General features: G+C 40.4%; 1 protein-coding gene across 1 annotated transcript in view; it reads left to right on the forward strand.

Annotated features, from left to right (window-relative positions):
* The first annotated feature begins 368 nt into the window (after positions 1-368).
* Positions 369-13,384, forward strand: part of cdh1 (cadherin 1, type 1, E-cadherin (epithelial)) — a 38,815-nt gene continuing 25,799 nt past the window's right edge. The window contains exons 1-3 of the mRNA XM_061964580.2: positions 369-674; positions 3,355-3,460; positions 12,470-12,558. Of these exons, the coding sequence (XP_061820564.2) occupies positions 624-674; positions 3,355-3,460; positions 12,470-12,558 (246 nt within the window). The 5' untranslated portion in view covers positions 369-623. The remainder of the gene's footprint in view (positions 675-3,354; positions 3,461-12,469; positions 12,559-13,384) is intronic.

Raw genomic sequence — 13,384 nt, forward strand, 5'->3', positions numbered from 1 at the left:
TATATATATATATATATATATATATATATATAAAAGAAATTCTTGAATTTCAGTGAATTTCCCGCCCACCCCGACCCTGCCCACCTCAAATCCCCCCCACAATCTCCCGAATTCGGAGGTCTCAAGGTTGGCAAGTATGCTTGAGACTTACTTATGACTTGCAAAACAATGACTTGGTCCCATCTCTGGTGTTTGTGTGAGAGAGAGACAGAGAGAGAGGGAGGGGTGGAGAGTAAAGTTGCATCATTTAGCACCCAAGCATTCAAACACATGTTAAGATGTGAGTAAACTGGTCATGGTTCGTCTTCATTGTGACTAAAGGTGCCACAGAAACTGTTGGTATCTGCCTGGTCACGTGGGTCCAGCCTCCATCTCCTTATTTGGAAGGCGGAAGACCCGCACCTGTGAGCTGACGTCACCGATCTAAAACTACCTGCGGTTGTCTCTCTGAACTGGCGCAGTCAGAGTCGTACAGAAGGTCGTTGAAGGAGAAAAAGCAAGAGGGAAAAAGGGGGGGAAAGAAGCAAGAGAAGAAGAAGCTATTTGAACGCGAACACTTGCTGTGGAATTTATTTTCATTTGGTCGTCGCTTCCAGGAGGACATTTTGGGGACAGGCAGACAGATGGGGGCCGCCAGGTTTGCGGTGTTGAGAACTTTGTTCATGCTGCTTCTGGTAAGTTCTTACATTTCCGCGTGTTGACTTTTAGCTTATATGCGATATTAATATTAGTATCTTACTACTTTATTTGTCATTTTACCCTCAATTCAGACGCCTCCTCTTGGGTCAAGTAGCATGAACGCGGAAGTAGTTTTGGAAACGTTTTATATTTTTTATCTTTTTACCTCACAACCAGGACTTAATTTAACCTTGGACTGAGTTTAAGTGGTTTGAAATAAATTTAACCGCAGAATATCTAGATATTTTTACCATACAAAATTACCTTTTCGTTTACGGATTAGCAGGTATATCTTCCTGTCACGGAGCTTAATGGCCTCGCCCTCCATGATGGCGTCGACAGGTGAACTTGCTCAAGCGCGTGAATAATCTCGAGCTTTCCATGGAGGCACTAACATCATTTAAGCATGACCGTTGATTGTTCTATCTGGAGACATAACGTAGTCTAAATTAAAAGTGATAATCATGCACTATGTGGGCTACATCAGTGGTGTCCAAAGTGTTGTCCCGGGGGCCATTTCGGCACACAGCTCGATTTTTAGAGGCCCCTCTGTTCTAATTAAAATGGAAAAAAAAGAACTATTACAAACTACTTTTGTCAAATATAACACAAATATGAGTTGTTAACAGTGTTTTTCATAACAAATTTAAATGCATAAGCATATTTTGACTTATATTGAATTGGTTTTCACATCCATTTATGTCAACAAAAGGTAAAAAAATATTAAAGTGGCCCCAGTTAAGCAAATTTTTTGCTGTATGGGCCCTCGGTGGAATAAAGTTTGGACATTCCTGTGCTATAGGGTCTAAAATGTGTCTCAAGTGCAGCCTGGGGGCCATTTGCAGTCATTTTTAGTTTTTTACCGCTTATCCCTTTCGGGGTCGCGGGGGGTGCTGGAGCAAATCTCAGCTGCATTCGGGCGGTAGGCAGGGTACACCCTGGACAAGTTGCCACCTCATCGCAGGGCCAACACAGACAGACAACATTAACACTCACGTTCACACAATAGGGCCAATTTAGTGTTGCCAATCAACCTATCCCCAGGTGCATGTCTTTGGAGGTGGGAGGAAGCCGGAGTACCCAGAGGGAACCCACGCAGTCACGGGGAGAACATGCAAACTCCACACAGGAAGATCTCAAACGCAGAATCGAACCCAGGTCCTTCGTATTGTGAGGCAGACGCACTAACCCCTGTGCCCAGAGGACGTGACATCTTAGGAAAAAAAAAAAACGGCCTCCATAAGACTGTAAAGAGAAAGTATTTGGGCCACACACAAAAAAACCCAAAAAGTAATGGCCCAAATCAGCTAAAATGGCATTTACAAACTAAAACAGCAGACTAATTGTGTGTTAGTCTAAATTATTTGCTGAGTTTCCTGTACCCTGTCACGATGAACAGTGTTCTGGATTTGGGGTCAAAGGGGTCACCATGTTGGCGCGTCCTCATAATATACTCACTCTCCGGGGGGGGCGCCATTGAGTAGGTTTGGGCCAACTCTGTTTCAGACCATCTCCTAAATGATTGATCAAAACGCACTCACGTGACTCCCTGGCGCCTTGTTTGCTTTCAACTTTGAGCTGGCCACAGTTGGAGCTGCACTGCACTTCCTCATTTGACGTCTTTTTAAAAAATTAAAACATTTTTTCGCCGTAAACATGCCTATCCATACAAATTTGTTACAATTTCGTGGGTGTTTGTTTTGAAAGGCGCATGCACAGCACATAATGAAGAGGAGACTGACAGAACATTTTGAAGTGCATCGATGGTGGGGGAAAAAAGAAACAGATTTATTTAAAAACGTAGCTAAAGAAATGTAAAATGCAGGCTTAATTCGGAATTCTGAACAAAATACGAATGAGATTAAAGATCATGGAGCACAAAGGCAAATAAAGCGTACTCAAACCTCTTCGCGCTGCATTTGTGCACTCCCAACTGATTAACTTTTCGCACAACTAGCCAAAATAGTCCAGAACAATAGTAACCTTCCTCTGGATATCAGTCGGGGCACGATCAGTCTTTTCCTTCGGATTTAAAACTCCTTCAATCAATCCATGGAGCTATTTGAATGAACGTTGAAACATTTGAAAGTTGTTTCCATGGTTTTTGTCCAAAAATTCCTTTTGAAAAATCTATTTCGCCTGTGTTTCTTTTCATCAGACCCGATACATTCTTGGTAGTAGCATCATGATCGTAGCGCAATCCAATATTTTTTCTTGATGCTGTATATTTAACATTAGTATAACCATTAGAGACGTAATATTTGTAATCTGTGCCAATATTACAGCGGACATCAGTTAAAACAAGCTGTAAGGATTCGCAAATCCTAGTATGACATCATAGGTCAATCGGAAAAGTAATTTGGTTATCTGCGCTAAAATTAAATGAGCGCCGGCCCCCCAGTGTATGGGAGGCACATGGCGTATGACCAATAGTGACATTTGAGTGTGTGCATGGACACTTGGACTTCACATGTCGGTGTGAAAATAAAAACTTTTTAAGAAATCAAACTATAAATTAGTTTGATTTCTCAAAAAGTTATTTTTTTTGTGTATGGAAACAGTGATTGTGAATAATCTTTATTCATTGAAGGTAACACGATAAAAATTTTTTGTGTGCGTGCGTGCGCATATCTCTGTGTATTTATGTATGTGTTTGAAAATGTTTTTTTCTTCTAGGCTTTGGTTTGGTCTGAGGAGCAGTCATGTGTACCAGGATTTCAGTCAGACATGAAGGTTTTCAAAGTAAGCAGACAACTGAAACGTGGTGCATTGTTGGGCAAAGGTAAGAACAATCAACATTTCATTGTTCTTCTACTTGTGTAGTTTCAGCCATGTTTTTCTTAGCTAATGTAATATCGGAATCAACTTTGGAGGGAAAGTTGTATGATCGTCGACAACTGTTGCATTCGCCTGAGTTTGAATAAATACCTTCTGCAAACTAGTGCTTTTCATTAGTGCCTCATGGAGCAAGTGCAGCAAGTCTCAGCTTGCTGCACCTTCTGTAATGTTTCTACCTGCCGTGCGCAATAATGTCCCCAAGCCTGTTTTGCAAATGCTCTCTTTTCAGAGCATGTCAACAACTGAAAAATAGGAGCGCTGCTGTTTTGTTTAAGTCTGGATAATATCTTAAAATAAAGACCGTTCTAACAAGTACAATACGGCAATTTTTTTATTTTCTAAATGGTTGTTGTGATGCAACAGTCAACACGTTCAAGTATTGTGGAACAAGTTTAAGTCCAACCTGTTTGGCGACTTAATTTATTTTTTTTCTCACATGACTTAATTTTAACTGTGGCGCTGGGTTTTTGGGGTAAAGGGATTATCAGTGTCTAATTTTTTTTAATCGTCACTAGTGGTATAATATTTTGGTCTGTCCTGATTCAACTTTATCACTTCCAATACGATACCGTTTTTGGAATCTTGCGTATTGGTTGATATTGATCTGATCTGATAGCAGCAGGAATCATACATACTATTTGGTAGTGTGGAATGTTAGAAAAGGTTTGACCAAGGGAAATTAAACGTACGTTGGTAGGTATGAAAAACACTAATCTATTTATTTTCAACCCTTTTGAAATGGACTTATCCTGTCTTTAAGTTGAAGTGGCATGATGATAGTTTAGCTCATGATGCAGGAAGTTAAATGATGCGGACACATTTGTTACTGGATACTTTCTACAAAACCAGTGAAGTTGGCACTTTGTGTAATTCGTAAATAAAAACAATACAATGATTTGCTAATGCTTTTCAACTTATATTCAATTGAATACACTGCAAAAACAAGATATTTAATGTTGGAACTGAGAAACGTAATTTTTTGTTGTTGTTGTAAATAATCATTAACTTAGAATTTAATGGCAGCAACACATAGCAAAAAAGTTGGCACAGGGGCATTTTTACCACTGTGTTACATGGCCTTTCCTTTTAACAACACTCTGTAAACGTTTGGGAACTGAGACCAACTTTTGAAGCTTTTCAGGTGGAACTATTTTCCATTCTTGCTTGATGTACAGCTTAAGTTGTTCAACAGTCCAGGGTCTTTGTTGTCGTATTTTACGCTTCATAATGCGCTACACATTTTCAATGGGAGACAGGTCTGGACTACACGCAGGCCAATCTAGTACCCGCACTCTTTTTACTATGAAGCCACGCTGTTGTAACACATAGCTTGGCATTTTCTTGCTGAAATAAGCAGGGGCGTCCATGATAACGTTGCTTGCATGGCAACATATGTTGCTCCAAAACCTGTATGTACCTTTCAGCATTAATGGTGCCTTCACATATGTGTAAGTAACCCATGCCTTGGGCACTAATACACCCCCATACCATCACAGATGCTGGCTTTTGAACTTGGCACCTATAACAATCCGGATGGTTCTTTTCCTCTTTGATTCGGAGGACACGACGTCCACAGTTTCCAAAAAACAATTTGAAATGTAGACTCGTCAGACCACAGAACACTTTTCCACTTTGCATCAGTCCATCTTAGAATAGCTCTGGGTATTGTTGATAAATGGCTTTCGCTTTGCATAGTAGAGTTTTAACTTGCACTTAAAGATGTAGCGACGAACTGTAGTTAATGACAGTGGTTTTTTGAAGTGTTCCTGAGCCCATGTGGTGATATCCTTTACACACTGTCGGTTTTTGATGCAGGGATCGAAGGTCACGGGCATTGGATGTCGACCTTGCTTACATGCAGTGATTTCTCCAGATTCTCTGAACCTTTTGATGATATTACGGACCGTAGATGGTGAAATCCCTAAATTCTTTGCAATAGCTTGTTGAGAAATGTTGTTCTTAAACTGTTCGACAATTTGCTCACACATTTGTTCACAAATTGGTGACCCTCGGCCCTTCCTTGTTTGTGAATGGCTGAGCATTTCATGGAAGCTGCTTTTATACCCAATCATGGCACCCACCTGTTCCCAATTAGCCTGTTCACCCGTGGGATGTTCCAAACAAGTGTTTGAGCATTCCTTTTTTACCACTTGTTCCAGCTTTTTTGAAACATGTTCCAGGCATCAAATTTCAAATGAGCTAATATTTGCAAAAAATAACATTTTCCAGTTCGAACGTTAAATATCTTGTCTTGTATTCAAGTGAATATAGGTTGAAAAGGATTTGCAAATATTTGTATTCTGTTTTTATTTACGATTTACACAACATGCCAACTTCACTGGTTTTGGATTTTGTAATACACTTTTGCCTCGGAGACTTTGTACACTGAACAGAAATACAAACGCGACACTTTTGTTTTTGCTCCCAATTTTCACGAGTTGAACTCAAAGATTTAAAACGTTTACAATATACACAAAATACTTATTCCTCTCAAATATTGTTCACAAATCTATATAAATCTGTGTTACTGAACATTCCTTCTTAGCCAAGATAATCCCTCCTACCTCACAGGTGTGGCATATCATGATGCTGATTAAACAGCCTGATTATTGCACAGGTGTGACTTAGGCTGCCCCCAATAAAAGGCCACTTTATTCTCTGAAACACCCTTGGAGACTGCTTATGGTAGAGAAATGAACATTGAAGTCACAGGCAACAGCTCTGGTGGACATTCCTACAGTCAGCATGCCAACTGCAAGCACCCTCAAAACCTGTGGCATTGTGCTGTGTGATTAAACTGCACATTTCAGAGTGCCCTTTTATTGTTGGCAGCCTAAGGCACACCTGTGCAATAATCATGCTGTTTAATCAGCATCTTGATATGCCACACCTGTGGGGTGAGATGGATTACCTTGGCACAGAAGAAGTGCTCACTAACACATATTTAGACAGATTTGTGAACAATATTTGAGAGGAATATGTATTTTGTGTATATAGTAAAAGTTTTAGATCTTTGAGTTGAACTCATGGAAAATGAGAGCAAAAACCAAAGTGTTGCGTTTTTTTATTTTTGTTCAGTATGTGTGTAAGTAATATGCAACTGTAATTATTTGGTATTTGTTTAGCAACTGATTATTTGCTACTTGTTGAGAATTTTGCTGTTTTAGACAGCAATATTATTGCTACTAGATCCTAGTAGCATATAGCCTTCTATGTTTACCTTTTTGAAAATTAATTAAAATTAAATTAAATGACTAAAATACAAGAAAAGACTAACCTTGTGTTTATTGGAAGACATTTAGATGATAACTTGGTGTGTGTGTGTGTGTGAGATAGATAAATAAATAAATAAATACAAATTTCCATTCATACTGTTACGATCCGTTGGTGGTAATGCACACTGTCTGTACCTCAAAGCATATTGGGAGAGAATAAGGAAGTGTGTATCCGGGGAAGCATGTAGACAAAAGTGTTTGCACATGTTGGAATTGTGTCGTTTGTTAACATAAGATTGGCAATAAAAGGTAAACGTGATTGTGTGTGACTTCTCCTGGGTGCTACAATACATTATCTTACTTTAATTTTGGTCCACTTAAACTATTTTTTTTAGGTGTGGTGGCAATGAAATTTAGTTACATTAAGTATTAGGCCATGTCTTCTACACTACGTCCTTTAACCCCTTAAACAAATATTTTTTAGCCTTAGCCCTTTTTCAGCTACACTAAACCAGCGTTTAAGGTCCCCCTCCTCGGACAATTGCGCCGTGTATTTCTTGAATCTCCAGCACTTAGCTTTGTATGGACTCATTGATCGTTTACAAACTGAGTTCGGAGAGGAAGTGAAGTCAGAAAGGCCGCGCCCACACAGGAAGTGACGTCAGAAAGAACACGCCACAGCCAGCTTTATAATAAAGTGGTTTCGTAACTCGGAGCTAACCACTGGAAATATGAAGGCGAGTCATCCAGACATGCCCGTGTTTCTCATTCAGTCCGTACAGACGCTTGTGGAAATCACACATGAATACCATAAGAGAAAGCGATTGCAGCTATTTCGGATACAACACTTCTCAGACGGCAAGAGAACTTTCCAATGTCCAGGTCAGCTGTGATTCTACTTAGCGAAAAACTTTGTCCATTTGTCAAAGGAGAGTCAACGAGAATGCGGGCTCCCGTGGATGTGATTTAAAAAAATAAAAATAAAAAAAAAGGTAGCGTGTGCTTTGTATTACCTGGCCGTTGAGGGAAGACTAACTACGGAAAACGGCGAATGCTTTTGGACTGGCAAAGCAGACTGTATCAGTTATTGTCCGCCATGTATATCGCGGACTCCACGTCGAGGTCCAGAGTATATAAAGTCATCAAAAACGAATGGACATTGAAGGTGAAGGCAAAAGAGGGATGAGTGTCCTGACCAGATATCTACATCCTGAGATTGATTGTTGTAAAATGTCCTTTATCACATTGTTTACGTGTCTAATAATTTATGATGGCTCAGGTGTGATTGACTACAATAGGGCCCCACAGGGCACTAGATTCCAGTTAATTGAAATACTACAACACTGGATATTGTTCAGATAAGTTAAATTTAAGAACTTGCACACAAAACAACACTGGATGTGACTATGACGTGTGCATTTTCCGCGCGTACGTATTAGGTCGCGTTGCGCCGGAGGGGGGAGGGGGTCTTAAACGAAGGTATTGTTGTGTGTGGACACGGATATGGTTTGGTGGGATTTATCCTGGATAACCTTAGTGTAAACGGGGCCTTAGTAGTATTGGTAACGTTGTTATCGTTTGAGAATTTTTTCAAAAGCAGATTTCTAGTTATGAAAATAGGTATGTAGTTATGTGAAAATCAATAACAAATGAAGATGGGTGTGAGTGAGGGTTCAACAGGACAAGAACTGACACTTAACTTGCATTATTTACATTTTGCACGGATAGAGAAAAGACATTGAGAAATCTTTTATTGTTGCCCTCTCTTTGTGTCTCTGCCAAAGTCACAAGTAAATGTGAAAGCAAGAGCTGTTTTCACAATCACAATTTGACGTGAGTCAGCCAATGTAAGGAATCTCCACTTAAACAGATTACACTGCAGAACAAGGGAATTAAATACTTTTAATTTTTTTTTTTAACATAACGACCCCAAAAGGGACAAGCGATAGAAAATGGACGGACGGATGGATGTTCAAATAATTGTTTTTTTTAACGTAATGTGAGACTTTGATGTCTCTACAATAAATTCCCAGAATGTCACAATGAATGAAAGAACATTTCACTAACTGATTTACAACTCCGCTCTGTCACTCACACACGTATTTGGGTGAAATCATAGTTTATCACCTGTTTAGCACTTTCACATATTTGCTATGGCTTTGTCCACTGTGAGTAGGGAGGTCCAATGTATTGCATTAATAATCGGCTAAATTTCAAGTACCGTACTAGTGATAAACCAGTGGAGACCTTTTCTCTTCTTGAGCAGATTAAAAATTTTGACTAGAGCAATGCCTGTTACGGTTTTCACACCAAGTGCAGCATTGAGACAAATGGAATGATGTGATAATTGTTTGTTGGACACACTAACACACACTATGACTATTGGAGTGTTGATAGTGATATGACTCAGAAAACCAGTAGCCACGTGTACATGGCCACATTTAAAAAAAAATCTGATCATCATTCTGATTGTAATGTTACTGTGTACATGGACCCTGAAAAAATGTATCTGGTTATGATGTGCATTTTCGTGCGTCACACCTTAAATCAGAATGCTTTACTTCAACATGCGCAAAACCTAACTTAAACAGAAAGGTATTATTTGTGTTATGGCGCCATCTTTTGCATGAGTTTGCTCACTGCTGGTGCTGAAGTAGTAGTAGACTCCCAAACATGGCTTTGTGCATTTCTGCTTGTCGGACATTATCATGGTATTTATTTATAATGTTTTCCTTCTGTTCACTACTTTTGTCTTACCTCTCTTTTTATAAAAGTAGCTGTTCTGTGCTTATAGCGTTGTGATAATGTACGTGTTGTGACGCATCACGTTTCAACATTCTGTGTAGGTGTTTGAGGATAGCACTTGGAATAGCTGTAATGTCGTGAATAAATCAGCTCGTCAAGATGACACCAGGATCCCTTCTTTTATTGTTACATCGACACATGACACTCCGGACCATACTTTTGTTTTTGCTAGTCTCGTTTTAAAGCAACAAACTCAACAGCATATAACGCTATGTCTGTATATGTTGAATGGGGGGAGACGGCAGCAAGACAATCGCTTCATTCCAACACTATTACATTTAGTCCCCACTCCACCACCAGTAGATATGCACAGTAAGGATCATTCTAACCTGAATTTCAGAAGATATGTTTTCATGTGCTTCAATCTGAATGACTTACGGCATAAATCACCCGTCTGGATCATAATCAAATTTTGACCCGAACGTGTGTGATCGGGGCAGAATATTCCGAATGGCGTGTTTACATGAAGCATTTTTATTCTGGTTAGGCTTTTAATCCGATTTAATGTGCACATAGCTGATGTCACAGTGGAAAGGGATCAAAGGGCCCAAAGAAGATGTGAAGAAGTGTTGTGATCAATTAAAAGTGAAAAAGACAGACATTGTGGTGAAATGTTTGCACTGCCAAAGGGAAGCTGACATTTCACAAGAACACTACATCAATGATGCAGCACATTAACAGCAAACAAACACAAAGTAAGTCTATTTTAGCAGCTAGGACCATCTTATGTTTGACTTGCATAACAAATTCCCCGTGGCCTCCTACCGGTCGGACGTGCCCAAAACCCCTCCCTAGGGAGGCGTTCGGGTGGCATCCTGACCAGATGCCCGAACCACCTCATCTGGCTCCTCTCGATGTGGAGGAGCAGCGGCTTTACTTTGAGCTCCTCCCGGATGACAGAGCTTCTCACCCTATCTCTAAGGGAGAGCCCCGCCACCCGGCGGAGGAAACTCATTTCGGCCGCTTGTACCCGTGATCTTGTCCTTTCGGTCATGACCCAAAGCTCATGACCATAGGTGAGGATGGGAACGTAGATCGACCGGTAAATTGAGAGCTTTTCCTTCCGGCTCAGCTCCTTCTTCACCACAACGGATCGATACAGTGTCTGCATTACTGAAGACGCCGCACCGATCCACCTGTCGATATCACGATCCACTCTTCCCTCACTCGTGAACAAGACTCCTAGGTGCTTGAACTCCTCCACTTGGGGCAAGACCTCCTCCCCAACCTGGAGATGGCACTCCACCCTTTTCCCGGCAAGAACCATGGACTCGGACTTGGAGGTGCTGATTCCCATCCCAGTCGCTTCACACTTGGCTGCGAACCGATCCAGTGAGAGCTGAAGATCTTGGCCAGATGAAGCCATCAGGACCACATCATCTGCAAATAGCAGAGACCTAATCCTGCAGCCACCAAACCAGATACCCTCAACGCCCTGACTGCGCCTAGAAATTCTGTCCATAAAAGTTATGAACAGAATCGGTGACAAAGGGCAGCCTTGGCGAAGTCCAACCCTCACTGGAAACGGGTCCGACTTACTGCCGGCAATGCGGACCAAGCTCTGACACTTGATTATACAGGGAGCGGACCGCCACAATAAGACAGTCCGTTACCCCATAATCTCTGAGCACTCCCCACAGGACTCCCCGGGGTACATGGTCGAATGCCTTCTCCAAGTCCACAAAGCACATGTAGACTGGTTGGGCAAACTCCCATGCACCCTCAAGGACCCTGCCGAGAGTATAGAGCTGGTCCACAGTTCCACGACCAGGACGAAAACCACACTGTTCCTCCTGAATCCGAGGTTCGACTATCCGGCGTAGCCTCCTCTCCAGTACACCTTAATAGACCTTACCGGGAAGGCTGAGGAGTGTTCAGTGTTTTTTTTTTAATATATTTTTTAACTTTTTAACTTTTATTTAAGTAGTATTAGTGATTATACTACTGGTAGAAGTGCAATATTATCTGCATTTACAGGTAAAACTAATAAAATTTGAATATTGTTTGAAAGTTTATTTTTGTAAGCAATTCAACGTTAAATGTGAAACTAATATGTGACTTAAAAAAAACTCATTACATGCAAAGTGAGAGAGGTCAAGTCTTCTTTTCAAATCAAGGTTTTCACAAGGTGTAAGCCATTATCATTAAAATGATATCAAAAGAAGCCTTGAAATATTTTAAGTTGCTTGTTATAAGCCTATGTTTATTAGTTTCACCTTGTAAATCTAATTTCTGGAATAAACAAACCTCTGCACCATATTGAAATGTTTTTAGTTTCACTGGTTTAAAAAGAAAGTTTAAAGGTCATCAGAAAAATCCTTTATTTCAACTAGTGTCCCTAAAAGTGGCATCGAGGTTAGGTGTTTTATTTAATTACTCGATTAATCGAAAGTAATTAATGGCTAGATTTCTCAATTACAAAAATAATCGATAGCTGCAGCTCTACATCGTATTCATTGACATAGGGCTCAACTGTTCTCAACTGATGATGTCATTGTATGTGAATATTGCCATTTTATTCTCAGGGCATTGAACTATCTCAACTGGACTGTTCAAATTGTTGAGATCAGTGTTTGTAATGTCCCCCTAGTGGCTGCTTAGGTCACCTAAAAGGAGAACTGCCTTTGGTTTTGATGTTCAGGCTAGGGTGGTTTTGATGTTCAGGCTAGGGTGGTTTTGATGTTCATGTCAGGGCAATCACAAACCTGTTCTGTGGGGTTTGAGAGAGCGAAGGCAGCCAAATACATTAAGTAACATTTTTAGTTTTTTTTTGGTTTTTTTGGTAGTGCGAATGGTCAAATACATGATCTGCGATTAGTTTTTGTATTTGTATTTAAGCATTGCAACAATTGCTTGTTACAAGCTTAAACATATCAGTTGGCTGAATGAACAATTATTCATTTTTTACTTATGACTTTTTCCCCATTTATCAGTGGACTTCACAGACTGTTCGGACCGCCAAAGGTTTCCTTTCCGGAGTGATGACACACGTTTTACGGTGCAGACCAATGGCGTCGTGAAGGTGAGTATTTGTTAACTGCCTGAGTCCACATTTGTTAGGTCATTATGTAAATGATTAGGGGTGTGACGATACAAAATGTTGGACTCACAAGAACTAAACGAGATTCTAACATGAATTTTAGGCAGGAGTACCAAGTAGTGTGGTAGAGTTGGGACATCATGCACAAAAGTGCACTTTATTTGTTTTAAACTATTGTAGTGGCGTTCTGTACAAAAAGTGCACTTTAATTTAGTGTTGTTTTGATATGTCATCTTAGTGACATCATGCACAAAAGTGCACTCGTAGCTTGTTTTAAAATGTCTCTGACAATCTTGCACTTTCTGTTTTGAAATGACATGAATGTTTGTGCCACTGCTTAATAACTGTTTAATAAATACAGTTTTGGTAAATTGACTTAGTTGTGGTTTCCCTCTCTGCATGAAAGTTTAAAATGAGCATATATTAATGCAGTATGAACAACAATGTTTTAATGTAGACACATAGAATCATCATACTGGTGTGATTATATGCATCAAGTGTTCATTCAAGGCTAAGGCAAAATATCGAGATATATATTGTATCGTGACATGGCCTAAAAATATTGAGATATTTAAAAAAGGCCATATCTCCCAGCCCTACTCCCACCTCCAAAAGATATGCACCTGGGGATAGGTTGATTGGCAACACTAAATTGGCCCTAGTGTGTGAATGTGAGTGTGAATGTTGTCTGTCTCTGTGTTGGCCCTGCGATGAGGTCGCGACTTGTCCAGGGTGTACACCGCCTTCCGCCCATGTGCAGCTGAGATAGGCCCCAGCACCCCCCGCGACCCCAAAAGGGACAAGCGGT

Source organism: Nerophis lumbriciformis, linkage group LG02 (assembly GCF_033978685.3).
Source record: "Nerophis lumbriciformis linkage group LG02, RoL_Nlum_v2.1, whole genome shotgun sequence".
Taxonomy (NCBI): Eukaryota; Metazoa; Chordata; class Actinopteri; order Syngnathiformes; family Syngnathidae; genus Nerophis; species Nerophis lumbriciformis.